General features: G+C 46.0%; 1 protein-coding gene and 1 pseudogene across 1 annotated transcript; both read right to left on the bottom strand.

Annotated features, from left to right (window-relative positions):
- Nucleotides 1-1,029: 1,029 nt before the first annotated feature.
- Nucleotides 1,030-2,051, bottom strand: LOC101904235 (2-iminobutanoate/2-iminopropanoate deaminase-like; annotated as a pseudogene).
- A 5,160-nt stretch (nucleotides 2,052-7,211) lies between these two features.
- SFTPD (surfactant protein D) lies at nucleotides 7,212-17,230 on the bottom strand (the record flags this gene model as incomplete). The annotated part of the gene is given in 8 exon segments (NM_181026.2): nucleotides 7,212-7,810; nucleotides 9,831-9,914; nucleotides 10,813-10,929; nucleotides 11,292-11,399; nucleotides 11,709-11,816; nucleotides 12,099-12,215; nucleotides 16,541-16,742; nucleotides 17,160-17,230. Coding segments are annotated over 7 exon segments (1,110 nt in total).
- Between the last annotated feature and the right edge of the window lie 716 nt (nucleotides 17,231-17,946).

Genomic DNA, 17,946 nt, shown 5'->3' with positions numbered 1-17,946 from the left:
CTTTTCATTTTTTTTGTGTTTGTGGTTACAGCGTCTTTCTTATCTCTACCGCTCTGCTTGTTAATCTTTTGTCTTTTTTTTCTTATACAGATTTATCAGGATACATTTTTCTTATTTGACTTTAAAATGTTTGGTTTCCTGGTTAATTTATCATTTCTTTTATTTTTAAAATATTTCATTAATTTCACTTTTATATTTATTTGTTTTGTCCTTTATTTTTTTGTTATTTTTAACATTTGTTTCAAAATGATTAACTGTTCAATTATTTTCAGTTCATATTTTTATGGTTTTAAAATTTTTAATGGCAAAAGTAAGACATATTTTCCTCTGAAAATAGCTTTAACTATAGCTTATAGATTTTTGGATACTTGTTACTATTTAATATGAGTTTCTTTAATTACTACTCAAATTGTGCATTTTTTCATGGTTCCATACTATTGGCCATCATTATTTCTTCTTTTATGAATTTTCTCTTTTAATTTTCACTTATTTTTTCTACTTACATACTAATTTTTTATGCAGATTTATCAATATTTTATTTGGGTTTTTGTCTCTGATAGTCTTATTTTTTTTAAATCTGGATGCTATTTTATTTCCATTAGAAAAATACTATCTATATAAAATTTAGTACAGTTTTTTTTCTTTACGTTTTTCATTCAAACTTAAAAGCTTTAATTTTCCTCAAGTAAAAGCAGAATCATATATCTGACATGAGAACTCAGTATTTCACATCATTAAATTAATAGGATTTGATTGAATTAGATGTGCTCTTTATTTCTCAGGAATAGTAGTAACTCATCTTTCCTACATGTTATTTCCCTTTACTTTTGTGTTTCTGAGAATTATGTAATGTATGTCTGTTTTCCCACATCCAGTAATATAAGTGTTCTAAAAGTATAATTTATAACATTAGTAACTAGATTCATCATTAATCTTCAATTCATGTTCAATTCTCCTTATTAAATGGAATTTCCATAGTCATTTCAGATGTTTCAGTCAACCTTACACTTTCCAACAAAGATTGTAAAAATGAAAACATTAATTAAAAAATCTTATTTAAATTCCAGACTAAATGACACTGGAGATCAGTGTCATTCTAAAGGAGATCAGTCCTGGGTGTTCTTTGGAAGGAATGATGCTAAAGCTGAAACTCCAGTACTTTGGGCACCTCATGCGAAGAGTTGACTCATTGGAAAAGATCCTGATGCTGGGAGGGATTGGGGGCAGGAGGAGAAGGGGACGACAGAGGATGAGATGGCTGGATGGTATCACGGACTCGATGGACGTGAGTTTGAGTGAACTCTGGGAGTTGGTGATGGACAGGGAGGCCTGGCATGCTGCAATTCATGGGGTCGCAAAGAGTCAGACACAACTGAGCGACTGAACTGAACTGAAATGACACTGGACCCACTTAGAGTGATGCTGTCAGGAGAGGTCCTTGCACAGCTACTGCTTCAGTCTCAACCCGGCCTCCTTTTGGCAAAGCAGCAACCTGCTACTCTGAAAATCTTGTTTGTCAATATCACTGATAGTATTGAAGTCATTTATGTCAGCCAGCAAAACAGGTGTTTTTACCACATTTGTGAAGTCACAGCCTGCTACTCTCAGAATTTTACCCATGTTTGTGAGAGGTTGTTTAGCTCTTTCTGCCACTCTCCTGGCACAAGCTGTCTACCTGCAGAGTCCATGCCTAGCTGTCCTGAAGTGATTATGGTCCTATTGACTAACACAGCCTGATTGCAGGGATCAATGGCCACTGTGGCTTTTGTGGTGTGGATCACCTTTTCTTTTTCTCCAATTTGTTTTTATTTTTATTTATTCTTTTAAAAAATTGGAGAATAATTGCTCTACAATGTTGTATCAGTTTCTGCTGTACAACAATGTGAATCAGCCATATATATACATATACCCACTTCCTGTTGAGCCTCCCTCCCCCCATTCCACCCCTCTAGGTCATCACGGAGCATCAGGCTAGCCTGCCTATGTTATTCAGAAGCTTCCTGCTAGCTATCTATTTTACACATGGTACTGTATATATTTAAAGACGGCATGGTTAATCCTTTTCCCTCGCCACCCTTCAGAGTCAACTAGCCTGGATACTACTCCTTCTTGCATCTCGTTGCACTCTCTGACGGTCTTAGATTGCTCTTGTCCCTTCTAAGACTTCATAAATCATTACTTAACATTTTCTTCTGATTTCTATTTTGATACATAACTAAAAGAATCTAATTTTGTTTTTCTTCTAAATGCTTAACCTTTTAGCTCAGCATTATTAATTGAAAGATTATTTTCCTGCAGTTTAAGGAAAAATAAATAAAATTTAAAAATAGAATTATTGTTTATCTTAATTATGCATATATAAGATATATGTGTATAAATATATGTATATTTGGACCCGCTTTTGGACTTTGTTATTTTTTACATTGTTTTGTTTATTCCTGTGTCAGTAATACACTATTGTAATTATGTTAGCTTTCTAAAACCCTTTAAAATGACCAAGTCTACTCTCATTACGGAGAAGGCAATGGCACCCCACTCCAGTACTCTTGCCTGGAAAAGCACATGGACAGAGGAGCCTGGTAGGCTGCAGTCCATGGGGTCGCTAAGAGTCAGACACGACTGAGCAACTTCACTTTCACTTTTCACTTTCATGCATTGGAGAAGGAAATGGCAACCTACTCCAGTATTCTTGCCTGGAGAATCCCAGGGACGGGGGAGCCTGGTGGGCTGCCTTCTATGGGGTTGCACAGAGTCGGACACGACTGAAGCGACTTAGCAGCAGCATTCTCATTATGTTTTAAAATTAATTTTTATGTCTGTTCTAGGATGTTTATTCTCTCACCAGAGCTTTGGAATCCTTTGATGAAGTCTTCACAGCCTCAGTCACTCTTCTGCGGGGATTGAGTCTTTGGAGAATTCACATCCCCCTCATTCTCTTTCTCTTCTCTCAGACTCTCTGTAGTTGGGAACAAAGCTTCCTAGGCTTGTTCAAAACCCACCACTGGTTTTCCTCCCCTGCCCACCCTGCTCCATCCTTCTGTTCACAGAATGCCTTTGCCTGGCCTGAGGTTGTCATCTGACCTTTTGGCCCTTACCCCTGAATTGAAGTATTCAGGGAGTTGATAAATGTGCAGAAAAGCTGGCAGTGATGTAATAGTGCTATTTCTTCAGATCAGAGAGCCTGGAAACATCTTGAAATCACCTTCTTCAGGGCTATAAATAGACTTACAAGTAGGAATGAAGGATTTTATTCACTCAACTCTTCCACTTACTCACTTTGTTCATTCCTTCTCCTTACTAAATAAATATGAAAAGTACCATTTCGCTCAGGCAGGGCCCCCTTGAGTCCCTCTGTGTCTCCAAGTTGTTTCAGCCAGGCAGTCTGAGAGACTGCTCTGCTTAACTAAATGGAGATCAAATATGTGAATATTCAGAATGTATCTAGTAAGGATGGGCTACAGAGGATGTAGTAACAACTCTAAAACCACACTCAAAATCCAAGTGGATCTAGGTGATCCCCAAGGGCATTTGTTTTCCATGCATTTGCTCAGGTGTCCAGAATCCTGGGATGTCCAACCTTATAATCACCAACATTTCTGTGCTCACCAGGGCAGCAGAAAATTGGGCATTTCAGCAATGTTCACTGGCCTTCATCTTCTTCTGTCCAGGAGAAACACATGTCACAGGGCAATGTCTGCCTTCATAAGGGCTCTCTTATTGAAACATTAGTGAAAAGCAGTAAAATCTACCAAAAGATATCAGTCATTAGTTATACAGAGGCCTAATAGTCCCAGGCAATTCAACTGAACAATAATGAGTATCTAGGTCTCTGAATATATTGGTGTCTCCACAGGAAGAAGGCTCTCCTCTATTCTCCTGGTGAAAACATTTTACAATCCATCCACTCATTTCCAGTTTACACTTTGAGCACCTCCAACACCATTGCTGAAACACAATTTTATATCTGATCTCTAATGTTAAGGGAGTTCCAGGTTTTAGTATATGTGAAGGCATGACATGCCTGAATAAATGTTTGAAGGCATGACATGCCTGAATAAATGTTTGGCATATCAATTAATATTTTACTTTTTCTGATAGGTACCTGGTTTCTTTGCTGTACTATATAAAACACAGGTAACCTGAAAAAGTCCACCATGCCATTAAGCTTGAATTAAGGACATCTGGAAGGTAAGAGTGATCAAGAATGTTTTGAATGTAAACAACTCAAATGCCAGGGTTGTATATCAGCAAAATTCAGAACAAAGCTAGGATCCTAGAAAAGTTAAAAAAAAAAAAAGGGGGGGTGGTTCCCATAGGCTGTTCAGTATAGGGTGTGGGCTGGGCTGGTGACAGGACGGTTGAGAATGAATATAGAATATATTTGAGAACAACTACAGAATATACTTGTGAACATACTATAAACAGAGGCTTGCCTATGTGGTTGTCCCGCCGCCAGAAATGGAAGGATCCTAGCTGGTGCCTACGGTTTCAGCTGGCATTGTGAGTGTCTTAACATCTCTCGACAATAAGAGGCCTACAGCTCTGGCTTCACTTGGCACCTAGGCTACTAAACTAGGGTCATGGCTACTGTGGTTGGGGTGGGGCTGATGTGATTGGAGATCCATGTTCACATTTGCTCATGACTGACGGTGTAGGAGGGAGAGACCTCTGTGTTCAAGAATGGTTAAAATCCTGCATTTTCTGAAATCCTTGCCTCTTTCCTCTGCTTAAATTGGACTGTGTCTGCAGAGCCCAAAGACTCTCCTTACTTAATCTCTGTGCTGGAGAGCTGCAAACCAGACTCCCGTGGCCCCTGGTGCAGGTTGATCTAAGCTTCTTCCTAGGCTTTGGGGTCTCAGCATTTGTGGACTTCAGCAACACAGATTTTTTCCTTCCTATGGCATCACATAGTTTCCTCTTGCCAAGAAATAGGCATGGCTTACATATTGGGATGAGTAGTGATCACCCACAGAGCATCCGCCCAGACCACCAAGACCTCCCATGCATCCCAGTGGCCATGTTGGATTATGAGGTTCCAGAGTGAGTTGGTTGGATCAGAGGTGGGCATCTGAGACAGGAAGATGCATTTTCACATAGTTTTGAATTGATGTCAAGCAAGAGAGCAAGAGTTTCTGATTTCTGTGACACACAAGAGACCTGGATGCAGAGGATTTGATATGTAAAGAAGGGAAAGAGGTGAGGATGGGCAGAGAGAGGCAGAAGCTAGGGAGGTGGCACAAGGTTGCTTGCCCCCCGCCACCTGGTCCTTCTAAAATCAATTCAGAATTCTCTTTTCTCAGGAAAAAAAAAAAATTACTTCCCTTTGGCCTAAGTAGATCCAGTTGTTTTTCTTATTTGCAATAAAAACAGGCTGTTCTAAGCTCCACGCCTTTGTGCTGGAGAGCTGTTTGCTCATTATTGTGTAAATGTTTATATTCAGAAACTGCCAGGAATTGGGGAGATTTTCAGTAACAGGAGAAAGATCTTAGCAGGAACCTGAGCTGCATGTTGTTGAGAGGTGTGGCTTTGTTTTCAGATGTGCTGTTCACATATGCTGTGTGGCTGCAAGCATGTTGGGAAGAGGAGTGGGGCTTGGGGGTCCCATTCAGAAAGGGCCAGAGAAGGCAGTCCTCCTGGTCCCCTGTCTGGGGAAGGATATTCATCACCCCCTCCCATGAGCCTGTGGTTCATTCAGGCCTCATTATAATTTCTTAACCACAGATGTCATTTAAATCTTTCTTCACAGCACCATGTCAAAAAAATCAACTAAATATAAAAATTCAAACTAAATATAAAAATTTTTGATCTAAAAATTTACAGGCTGGAAGTATAAGCTCTGGAGTCACATGGCCTTTCTCAAGAGTGAGCAGTAGCATCAGTGCTACCTGTATAAGTTCCCTTCCTCTTTGTGTCTTGGTTTCTTGTCTGTAAAATGAGAAGGGTTTGACTAGATTATCTCTGAGGCAGAGTGGAGATGAACATCCCCAGAACTGCCAGGCAGGAAGAGGTTTGGGGATGAAACTGAATATGGCTCTACACCCTCTTTGCCTGAGATTTCAAAAGGGATTAGGATTGTGCAGATGGTATATTCTCCCATGAGCCAATGGCAGTCACATTGTCAAGGGTAGAGAGAGATCCTCAGTGTTCAAGAGTGAGGGTCCTACTGGGTGTAAGGCCACTCAATCTGGCCAGAGAAGCTGGTACCTTCCTGCCAGGTCATCCCACTATACCTGTGCAGCTTCCTAGGCTCAGGGCTTGAAGCAAGAGGCAGCCACTGAGACACCTCCTGTTAGGGGAAGCACACTGATTGAAACTGCCCACCCTGGTCAGGCACCATAGTAACCATTTGCATGAGTTGTTTTACGACAGGAGATCCTGGTAAGGAATATGGAACTAATAAGCTTCCACCAACCGGAAGAGTTCAGGAAAGGTCAAAATGAGATACCACATGTCCGACCACATCCCAGAATCCTTCTCTCTGGCATTCATCTTGGCTGAACAAGGTGTGCACCACCAGGAAGGACTCTTGACTTAGAATGATTGGCTAAAGACAACCCAGAAACTAATCCCATCACCATAAAACCCAAGACTGCCAGCCATGTGACAGAGCAGTTCTCCTGGGTTCCCCTACTGCTCTCCACCCAGGTGGCCTTTCCCAATAAAATCTCTTGCTTTGTCAGTGCATACGTCTCCTTGGACAATTCTTTTCCGAGTGTTAGACAAGAACCCAGTTTTGGGCCCTGGAAGGGGTCCTTCTTCCTGTAACACTCCCAGCCCCAGGGCGGCAGCTTGCATTGGCTAGAGAAGTCCAGGGTTTGGGGAGAGGTCTTGAACAGAACAGTACCTAGGGAGGCATCATTAGAAGGAATTTAAGCTATGGGAGAGAATGAGCCCAAGCCTGGAGTAAGTGTGAGGAGAGAAGGGAGCCAGAATTGAGGTTCCCAACCTCCTCCGCGGACTTGGAGGAGAGGAGGAGGGACAAGGGAAAGAGAATGATGCTGAGCAGCCAGGAAGATATGAAAAACGCAGGCAGGAGAGGAAAAGGGAAGGAGGAGGAGACAGTGATCAGTAGGGTCAAATGTAACCGATGGTTGGTAGAGATGGATGGATGAGGCAGAGACATTGGATTTTGCAACAGGGGAGAGTTGGAGAACTTCCTTTAACCCTTGCTCCTGGGAAGTGAGGCTGCCCGTCTTTTCATCTAACAAATCTTTCTTGTGTGAAGCCAGTTTCAAACTTTATTCTGAGGGATGTATTCCATAGGAGCCCTGCCTCTGGCCTTATCCTGTGGCTCTGTGGAGAAGCCCTGGCCAGCAGAGGGTCACCATTTTATTGAAACACTGGAAAAATGCAGCTCTGGGCACTGCCCATCCCCCCCCCCGACCCCCACCGCCCCAACACACACACTATGTGTGTGTGTGTGCAGGAGGAGCTCAGAACTCGCAGATCACGAGGCGCTGCTCTCCGCAGACCTTGTCATTCCACTTGCCGTTGGGAAAGATCTCCACACAGTTCTCTGAGCCGCCATCATTGTTGGGCTCCTGGGGGGCCCAGTTGGAATAGACCAGGGGCTCCCCCGTGGGGTAGATGAAAGTACCCTCCTTCCTGGTGTCGCTCATGCTCAGGAAAGCAGCCTTGTTCTGGGCTGTGGCCAGCTGAGTCAAGGCCTCGTTTTCAGCTGCAGAACGTGGGGAGGGCAACTGTCCTCCAGCCTGTGTGCAGATCTGCTGGGCATCCTGAAACGTTTTTTCAGAGCCTTCCGTCTTAAAGATCTTCTCCCCGACACTCCGGCCATTAGGGAAGAGCATCGCTAGGGGAAGAGGAGAGTTAGGTTGGGGATGCGGCAGCACCTAGATCTTGTGCTTCAACTGGAGTCCCCAGCTCCCACGAGGGTACCAGGGCACCAGATAGAACAAAAGCAAGGCACTTAGCTCCTGATAATCCATCATGCAAGAGATGAGGACCCTGGAAATCAGGTGCTTACATAAGAGGCCCAAAGTTGCCCAACTGTTCGATGTAGACAAGGATCAGACTTTGCTGGAGGTAACACTAAAGCTTGCACTTTCTGTTCCTCCCTATGTTGCATGCCAGAATCAAGTTTTCAGTTACTCTGTAGGTTGGAATGACTTTGGGAGGGAAATGACACCATGCAGCCCAGGGCAGTTCCTGGAAGTGTGGAGAACATCATACTCACTCTAAGCCCTCCATGGTGATTGGGTACATGGGGTTGCCACAGGGAGTTCTGTGCTATCTGAAGGGGTGAGGGCAAGGAAAGGATGGGGGTGCATCTGAGAACAGCCTAATATTGGCCTCAACATGCGTGTGATGAAAGTCACTCAGCGTCCCTGGACCACTGGGCAGTGTGTGTGGCAATAGTGGGCAGGATGGGCTCAGCACTAAAGACACCCTTGTTTTGGATCCAGAAGACCATGTGTTCATCCTGACCTCGGCAATGATGGTCCAGGTGGACACAAGAAAGTCACTTTCCTTTTCAGGGTCTCATTCCTTATTTCTAAAGTAGGGGTATACTGTAAAAGAGTATCCTCTGTGTGACGTAAGTATCTCTTCTTATTGTAACCCATCCCCATCACTCTGACTTCTAGGGTCATACATGGAAATTTTGAGGGCTCCCTGGACTCTTTAGGAACCCAGACTGCACCCTGACTGTCTGCCCTTCTCTGAGTAGCTTCAACAGGTACTCAGGGAACAGATTCTCTGGGGGGTCAGGACGGCACCCAGATCAGCCCTGAACAAGGTTAGTGTGAGTCCATGTGACACTACTGGGCTTACACCCCATGCATCTGGGTGGGTGTGTATTTGTATCAGTGAATACGCCCATGTGTCTATCTGAAGATACATGGGCAGACTTAAGGTCCATCTGGATAGGAAAGGTCATGTGTACATGGTGCTCATGTATGTAGATGATGTCACATAGGTGGAAGGAGGAAGGAGGAGGAGGATGCTTCTGGAAGGAGGAAGACATACCAAACGCTGGCAACTCTCATCCTTAACTACTTTGGTACTTAGTTGGCTAGAGTTCTAAGAAGCCAACAATATGTCTCACCATATCAGGCCCCTTTATGCTCTGCTCCTTCAGAACATTTTTTATCAATCACTGAGTTTGGATGAATGATGTGAATGCAAAGCTGTCCTCAGGGAGAGCAGAAAAGGAGGAGGGGCAGTTGGTGGAGAGTCCCAGGGCACAGGGCACTCAGTGTGCTCCAGGAGGCCTCTGCCTGCTTAGGATCCAGGCTTAGAGAAGAATCTCTGCTTTAAACACCACAAGAGGTGCGGGGGAGTCCCGAACTGACCAGAGGCTGGAGGCAGCCTGCTCCTGCCAGACCTAGGGGCATGTTTAGGGAGAGATACTTGGTGATCACATACTAAAGACAGGTCCCCAGCAGCCTTGAACACCACATGAAGCATCCCAGCCCCACCCCCATGACCAGGTATGGATTCTCTGCTGCCCTGGGCTGTGTGGCTGCTTCTCTGCTTCTTGCATACCTGGCCCCACGGAAGAAAGACAAGGGTTGGGTATCCCCTTGTCTGTCATAGGGACCTGCCCAGGGTATGCTAGGATAAGGTCTGCTGAACTGATGACACTGACCACTTCCTCCTCCTTGTTCCGTGTGTCTACTTGCAGCTCCTGGAGCACGGCTCTGTCCCAGCCTTCTCCTTAGCCCCACTCCTGCCCCAGGTCTAGGTCCAGTCCCAATCACGGTCCCAGCAAGTCCAATTTAGACCCAAGCCCAGCAAACTGCAAGCCAAACCCAGACTAAGTCTGAGGTCCATACTTGGGGCCTGGCTCAGGGTCAGGTCCAGGAACTCACCTTTCTTATACTGAGAGAAGGCATTCTGGAGCCGTTGTAGTTGTCCCTCTAAGATTCCCACCCGCTGCCTGAGAGCATTGACCTCTGCAGGAGAGAGAGGCCAAGTGAAGACAGATCCAGAACAACCTGGGGTCACTCAGAGCCCAGGACTCAAGGGAAGAGTGTCCAGGTGGAGATGCAAGTTGGGGGTGGGGTTAAGGAGGTAGAACAGACCCTAGGAATCCCACCTCTGCTAACCTAGCTGGCCTCTGCTTCCCACAAGATTTCCTGTGGTTCTCTTGTGACCAGTATCTCCTGAGCAGGTCCCTGCACCTCACTGACAGTGAACCAGATGTCATTTTAATTCCAGATTCTGTCGATAGCACTTCCTTTTGCATTGCAGGGGGTGGTATGGTTGTAGGAGAGGAATACACATAGCTTGAGTATTTCCCATCCATTGAGTTATTTGCTGATCAGGGTTATCTGATGAATTGGAGAGGCAGGTTTGCTTGTCATAAAGATCAGATAGAAAATCTGCTCAGGTTGTCCTCCAGTGAGTCACAGAGGCTAAGACCAGAGTCCACCTCGCCATACACCGTGTCAACTTTTCCTGCTTTGACCCCCACCTGTAACTAAATGGGTTACCTGAGAGGAGCTGCTGCTGCTAAGTCGCTTCAGTCGTGTCCGACCCTGTGCGACCCCAGAGACGGCAGCCCACCAGGCTCCCCCACCCCTGGAATTCTCCAGGCAAGAACACTGGAGTGGGTTGCCATTTCCTTCTCCAATGCATGAAAGTGAAAAGTGAAAGTGAAGTCGCTCAGTCGTATCCGACTCTTCGTGACCCCATGGACTGCAGCCTACTAGGCTCCTCCATCCATGGGATTTTCCAGGCAAGAGTACTGGAGTGGGGTGCCATTGCCTTTTCCACCTGAGAGGACAGCTGAGCTAAATAAGGCCTCCTCACTGCCCCGTACCCTAGCGGGGGCCTCCAAGGCTTCCTTACCTGCAAGCCCACTCTCCCCCTTTGCTCCTCTTTCTCCAGGAGTACCTCTGTCTCCCTTCAGTCCTGGGGGGCCCCTGGCACCTGAAGGCCCCTGTGGACCTATGGCTCCAGCAGGCCCTGGGATCAGAGAAGTAGAAATGGGTGAGTGCTGAACATATATTTCAGCATTTTCACACCCCTCCCCCCAACCTCCACACATGGACTTCCTATCCCCCAGCCATACACCCTCCACATTTACAAATGTCCCTCTGTGCCTGAAAACTCTCCTGCATCCTCTCTGTACACTGACTGTCCCATAACCTAACAACCAGCCTTCCCTAAATACAGATAGTCCCTGCTGCTCATACCACCCTCTACCTGGAGACAGACAGTTCCCAGAACCCAACACTGGCTCTCATCCTGGAATGCCAGCTCTGACCTGGAGGGTGGTGGGGGTGGGCACAGGGGAACATGAGCCCAGCCCCACGTCCATTGCTCACCTGGTGCCCCAGCACGTCCAGGGGCTCCGGGCTCACCAGGGGCACCTCTCTCTCCTTTGAGACCTGCAGGGCCTGGGGAGCCCTGAATGCCTGGGGCACCCACTCCTCCTGTAGAAGGAACACATTGGAGAAACATGGCTGAGAGTGCGCTCAGCAGGTACAATCTCCTCAGCAGTGCAGCTTGTCACTCACAGCTCCAGGTGAGAGAGCGACTTGGGAGACTGCTCCTGACTGCTTGGTCTCCTCTAGGAAATTCACTCGGTGTGAGAATATGGGGGGAGAGGCCCAGGCCAGGCCAACCAGGTGCGGAGGTTCCAGGCTTTTCCAAGCACTGTGCACATACCTTGGTCCCCACCAGGGCTGCCAATGTCACCCCTCCCTTCTCCCTCCCTCACCCACCACATACCACCCTCCTACCTTTGGGCCCAGTGTCTCCTTTGGGGCCTGGTGTGCCTGGAGGTCCCATGCTCCCCTGCTTCCCTGAGGGGCCCTCTCTTCCAGCTGGTCCAGGCATACCTGGAGGCCCTGGGAAAAAGGACCAGCCCAGTCAGTGACACTGAATCTCCTTGGAAGTGGAGTGCATAAAATATGGGGCTGTAATAGAAGTCAGACAGGCAGCCTCCTCCAAAAGATGTTTCCCTCACTCTCCGCCCTCCCCAGGAGCTCCAGCGTTCCCTGAAATAACCCCGTGCACCTTGAGAATGACCTTCTTCCTCTTCCTGGGGCAGAATCTGTGCATGCCTACTGCCATGGCCTAGCGGCAGCACACCATCTGCAGACACCTGCATTCCATGCCCAGCTGCTCACCAGGTGGTCCAGTGTCTCCCTTTGGTCCGGGTTCTCCAGCAGAGCCATTGTCTCCTTTCAGCCCAATAGGGCCAGCTGGTCCAGGCATTCCTGCTCGTCCTGCAGGTCCTGGTGAACCTGTGGCAGAAAAGACGGACATAAAGCTGACCCAGCCAAGGAGGAGCCAGCTGCCTCTAGAGTCAGTGCCCTGGCATTCCTTCAGGGTTCTGTAGGGTGTAGACACTCCCCCTTCAGGTGACTGGTCCAGTGGTGATGCAGGAAATGCATATCCGCATCCCCTTTTTACAGGAGAAGGAACAGGCTTGCAGAATTGGAGGCAGATTCAAACCAAGACTAGCCTGATTTTGCATACAATGCACCTGCCCCTGCCCCAAGGCCACAGTATTTATGGCAGTTCAGTCTGTCAGCTTTTACCCTGGACCATGGACTCCCTGCCCTCCCCCCTTCCCAGAACCAAAGTTTATGGCAGAAGTGACACCTGACACTTACCACCAGAGAAATAGAAATCAAAAGCACAATGAGCTGTCACCTCACACCTCTCAGAATGGCTATTATCAGACAGCAAATAGGAAGTGCTGGAGAAGTAGAGAAAAGGAAAGCTTTGTGCAGTAGGGATGCAAATGGAACAGCCACTATGGAGACAGCATGGAGGTTTCTCAGAAAGTTAAAACTAGAGCCACCGTAGAATCCATCAATTCCCCTTCTGAGCATTTAACTAAAGAAAATGAAAACACTAACCTGAAAAGATATATGACCCCCAAGTTAATTGCAGCGTCATTTATGGTAGGCCAGACATGGATGCAGCCTAGAGCCCAAGTATCTGTGGATGGATGAACGGATGTAGAAAATGCAGGGTGCATATACAATGGAACATTATTCAGCCATAAAAGGGAATTAAATCTTGCTATTTTCAGCAACACTGGTGAACTTTGAAGGTACTATGCTTAGTGGAATAAGTCACAGGGAAGGGCAGTACCATACGATCTCACTTACATGTGAAATCTAAGAAAACAAATAGAAACAACATACTCACAATACAGAGAACAGATTTGTGGTTGCTAGAGGTGGGGTTGGAAAGTGAGCAGAATGAATAGAAATCTTCAAAAAGTACAAATGTCCAGTTTAAAAAAAATTGATTCCTAGGAATACAATGTACAGTGAAGTTACTATAGTTAGTAATCCTGGGTTGCATGCTTGAACATTGCTGAGCAAGCAGATCTTAAAAGTTATCATCACACACAAACTATAATTATGTGTACTGATGACATTGACATGACTTATTGTGACATCATTTCACAATATATACAAATATGAAATAATTATGATATACATTTGAATCTATTATAGATCAATTCTATTTTAATATAAAGAAGAGAAAAATCTATGCAACATGTTTTTAAAATTAAAGAAGATAGTCAAAATTAATGTGCATCATCAAGTGATAAATGTAGGCTATAAATACTCTATTTAATTTGAATCAGTTTTTTCAACATGTCCACGCATGTGACAGGAATGTGCACATGTAACACACATTGAAAAAACCACAAGAAGAGCATATGCAAGTGTTAACAGTTATTTTATCTAAGGGGCACAATTCAGGTAATTTTAATTTGCTTCTTTTTGTGATTAGTGATCACATGTTAATTGTTTTGTAAAAATGATCAAATATTTAAAAATCACATTACCTTAAGAGGGCTGCCTAAATCTGAAATTATGAGAGATTTACCTTCAAAGACTAAAGGGAGAAATAACTATTGATTCAAGAATTATACACTCAATTCTGTGAGCTTGGTTATTCTTTTTTCATTGAGATGAAATTCACATAATATAAAAATAAACTTTTTTTTTTTTTTTTAACAGTGATGTGTAGATTGCAGGATCTCAGGTCCCCGATCAGGGATTGAACCTGAGGCCTGGCAGTGAGAACACCGAGTCCTAACCCCTGGACCTCCAGGAATTTCCTATAATTAGTCATTTAAAGTATGTGATTCAGTGGCATTTAGAACATTGACATAATTGTACAACTACCACTTCTCTTTAGTTTAAAACTATTTCATTAATCCCAAAGAAAACCTCATACCCATACTCCCTCCCTACCTCCTCCTAAGCCCTGGCTACCTCTATGCAGCTGCCTGTCTCTGTTACCTATTCTGGATATTTTATATAAATACATACAATATATGACCCTTCGTCTCTGCCTTTTTAAACTAGGAGTGACATTCTCGAGGCTCATCCAATTTGTAGCACGTCTCAGTACTTCGTTCCAGTCTATGGCTGAGTAATGTTCTATAGAATGAATACAATACATTTTCTTTATTCATTCACTGTGAATAAATGTTGATAGACACTTGGGTTGTTTCCATCTTTTGACTGTTGTGAGTAAGCATTCATGTGCAAAAAGACAACAAAAGAAATCTGTCAGTTACTACTAACTTGTTCATTCACGTATTTGTTCATTTCTTCATTTCATCTCTCTGTTCACTGAGAATCTCTCTGTGGAACATGGCTTTCTGCCTAGCACTGAGCAGGAAGTAAATGTCAGCACCAGGTCCTGGTCTGCAAGGAATTTGCCACTGAAGTTTAAACTGTGAGGCACAGGTAATGAGTGAAGAAAACAGCTTATGAGATGTCCCTCATCCCATCCCAGTACCCCCAACCCATGGACACACACGTACTCATAGGAAACAGGACTTCAAGGCTGAAGAGGATTCAGAGCCCTGGAGAAGAGAGGTGACATTTCAGATCTGGAAACCACTCCCCCAGGGTAAGAAGGGCCAGGCTTGCCTGGGCCAAGAATGTGCTGGTGGAGGGAGACTGGGGTATTTGGTGGGTGGTGAGAGCCTCTGTGCTGGACATTGGGTCCTGCTCTTAGCTCCAATTCTCACTAGGCAATCAATGGGAGCCCCGAGGATGGGCCCCACATCCCAGACCCCCTGTGCTCAGGCAGAGACACCTGGTCCCTGGCTGAGCCTCTCCTGGGCTCCCCCCTGGCTGGGGAGGGCAGCAGGTACCTTGGAAACAAGTCATTCCTTAGAAGGGAGCATTAGAGGTTGCCCATCCTTTGCACAAACCATGGCGGCCATGAGAGCAGGGAGGTAGAGGAAGGGATACTTTTCAATTCAGGGCCCCTCAGGGAGCTAGAGAGAGCTAGCATTTTGAATACCACCCCTCCTCTGAGATTACTTCTAGGCAGCATTTTCAAGCCCCAGCCCATTCATGTTGGGAGCTACTTTCTCTCTAAAAGACAGATAGATAAGATACTTGTCTCTTACCCTACAAATCCTGGGGATGTTACATATTCTTTTCAGCTTTAATGTTGTACATTTCTTTCCTCTCCAATCAAAGCACAAACTCCAGAAAGATGAAAGACCTCAGTTAATCCCTCCACATCCCTGGCCCAGGGCCATTGTGATCCCCTCCTTGTCACTGGTTCATCAAATTCTCACTTCTTGCCAGTAAAAACCAGATCTCCTGTGGGGCAGTGTTTCCAGAAAATTCTCTTAATAATCAATACATTTGGAAACTGCAGGAGAATTCAGCTTTTTGGTACATCAGAAGGATAAAACTTTATCTTGAAGACCAAACAAAGAAATAAAGCCTTGGCTCAATTCTTTGTCACTGTATGGCTGATATTATTCTCATCTACAGATGATTAAACTGAAACTTACAACACTGTCATCAGTTCAAAAATATTTAACATTCTGCAGAGGCAACATTTAATACGAATGAACAACAGTTAAGTTTTGGAGTGTGTGTACTCAGTCGCATCTGACTCTTTGTGACTCTGTGGATTGTAACCCAACAGATTTCTCTGTCCATGAGATTTTCCAGGCAAGAATAATGTAGTGAGTTGCCATTTTCTATCCAAGGGATCATCCCAACCCTGGGATCAAACCCACATCTCTTGTGTCTCTTGCATGTGTGTACTAAGTCGCTTCAGTCATGTGCAAACCAACAGACCATAGCCTTCCAGACTCTTCTGTCCTTGGGATTCTCCAAGTGAGAATACAGGAGTGGGTTGCTATGCCCTCCTCCACGGGATCTTCCTGATCCAGGGATCGAACCTGCATCTCTTATGTCTCTTGCATTGGCAGGCAGGTTCTTTACCACTAGCGCCACCTGGGAAACCCAAGAGTTCTGGAGTAGGGGCCTGGAAATATCAGTCATTCACTCATGTTTGTACATTCTTGGGGGTGGTTAGAGTCAGAAGGTCCTAGGGGAAGAATCAGGACAGCTGGTTATAGAGCTGGGGGCTTTGGCAAGCCAGTCTTTGCCAATCAGTGAAGCCATGTCTCAGGTGGACTGAAGATCTGGGGGAAACCCACCCACTTGGAGAGACCACCTTCAAGGTTTCCACAGCAGAAGATTCAGAGTTTCTGGGTTGGTTACAATTCCAGTGCCCACCCCTTCCCACCAGGGCAAGTCCATGGACCCAGTTCTACCTGGATCTCCCTTCTCCCCCCGGGGGCCTTCTCTCCCATCTCGTCCATCACGACCAGGCAAACCATCCTCCGGGGGGCTACACATGACCAGGGTACAGGCGTTGGCCATTGTTTTCTGGGAATAGATCTTCATTTCTGCTCCCAGGGATCTCCAGGGCTGTGTGAGCAGGAGCAGCACGGAGAGAGGGAGGAGAAGCATGTCCTAGGCAGAGGAACAGAAAGAGGTGGTGCTCTTGGTCCAAGGACGAGGCGTAGGGCTGGCCCAGCTCCTGGAGGTCAGGAGAAGCCCTTCCCCCATCTCCTCTCCCATCCTCTGAGGCAAGAGTAACAGGGCTCCAAAAGCAGTTTCAGGAAAGTTAGGATAAGGTCTGGCCAGGGAGGACATGTGTGGACAGCTGGGCCTCTGACCTGGTCTGCCAGCAGCGTGAATCTACTGTCAGATGGTCTGTGTCATCCCTTTTGGGCTTGTTATCCCTGCCAGGGGCACTTTGGCCAGGATGTAGAATTCCTCACTGAGGCCATTGTCACACCAGGAGGGACTCACTGAGGGCCCTCGAGTGGGACCCTTCCCTCTCTGGGCCTCTTTATCCCTTTTTTACCAGTAAGTCGGTTGCTTTACCTCTTACAATGCTGGCTTGTTTCCTATCACTTGTTGCTCTGGACAGACTAGTACTGGAGTCTGCAGTGCTATCTGAAAAGAAAGCCAGAGGGATAATGCTTGGTAAGGTCTGTCCTGAGCACAGAAAGGTGCATGACTGCTTATTTTCCAGGATTTGTCATTCCTGGGCTCCACCAGGAAAGTTCCTGGCACACTTAGAGTCCTGCCCAGACCTCCTGAGAGGACTTGGGATAGGGGCCTCATGGAAGAGGGGACCTGTCAGATGGGTGCCATCAGGGGGAGGCTAGCTTCAGAGGAGGAAAGCCAATGTCCAACAGAGCTTCCAGTCACCATCAGAAAGTGACTCAGGAGCTAAGTGATATCAGGGTGGGTGCAGGACATGGGTCACTTCTGGTGTTGGGCTTCTTTCCTCTCTCAGAAATAAGCTGTAAAGTTTTGAGCATGGAAAAGAATCATGGGAGGTGCAGGGACCTGGAAGAAATCCCAAGGGACCTGTGCAAAGGACCAAAGGTTGCCAAGCAGGCTGATGTAGTGGGAAGGAAGGGGTTTCCTGGCCAGAGAAGTGCTTCCTTCCAAGAGGAAGATGACATGCACTTTCCAAAGGGACTTCCAGACAATGGCATCAGAGAGCTGGTTGGATGTCACATCTCCCCCTCTCCCTGTCCTGCAAACACATCTCCTGCCAAACAAAGGGAGCAGAGTGAAGAGCACCCCTTATTACCCCATTTTCTTCCATCTCCAACACTGAACCTCATAGAGTGGAAGGTCTACACACACCCTGCCTTCT

This window comes from Bos taurus, chromosome 28, assembly GCF_002263795.3.
Source record: "Bos taurus isolate L1 Dominette 01449 registration number 42190680 breed Hereford chromosome 28, ARS-UCD2.0, whole genome shotgun sequence".
Lineage (NCBI taxonomy): Eukaryota > Metazoa > Chordata > Mammalia > Artiodactyla > Bovidae > Bos > Bos taurus.
The sequence above is the reverse complement of the archived record's forward strand: the minus strand, read 5'-3'. Positions and strand labels throughout refer to the sequence as shown.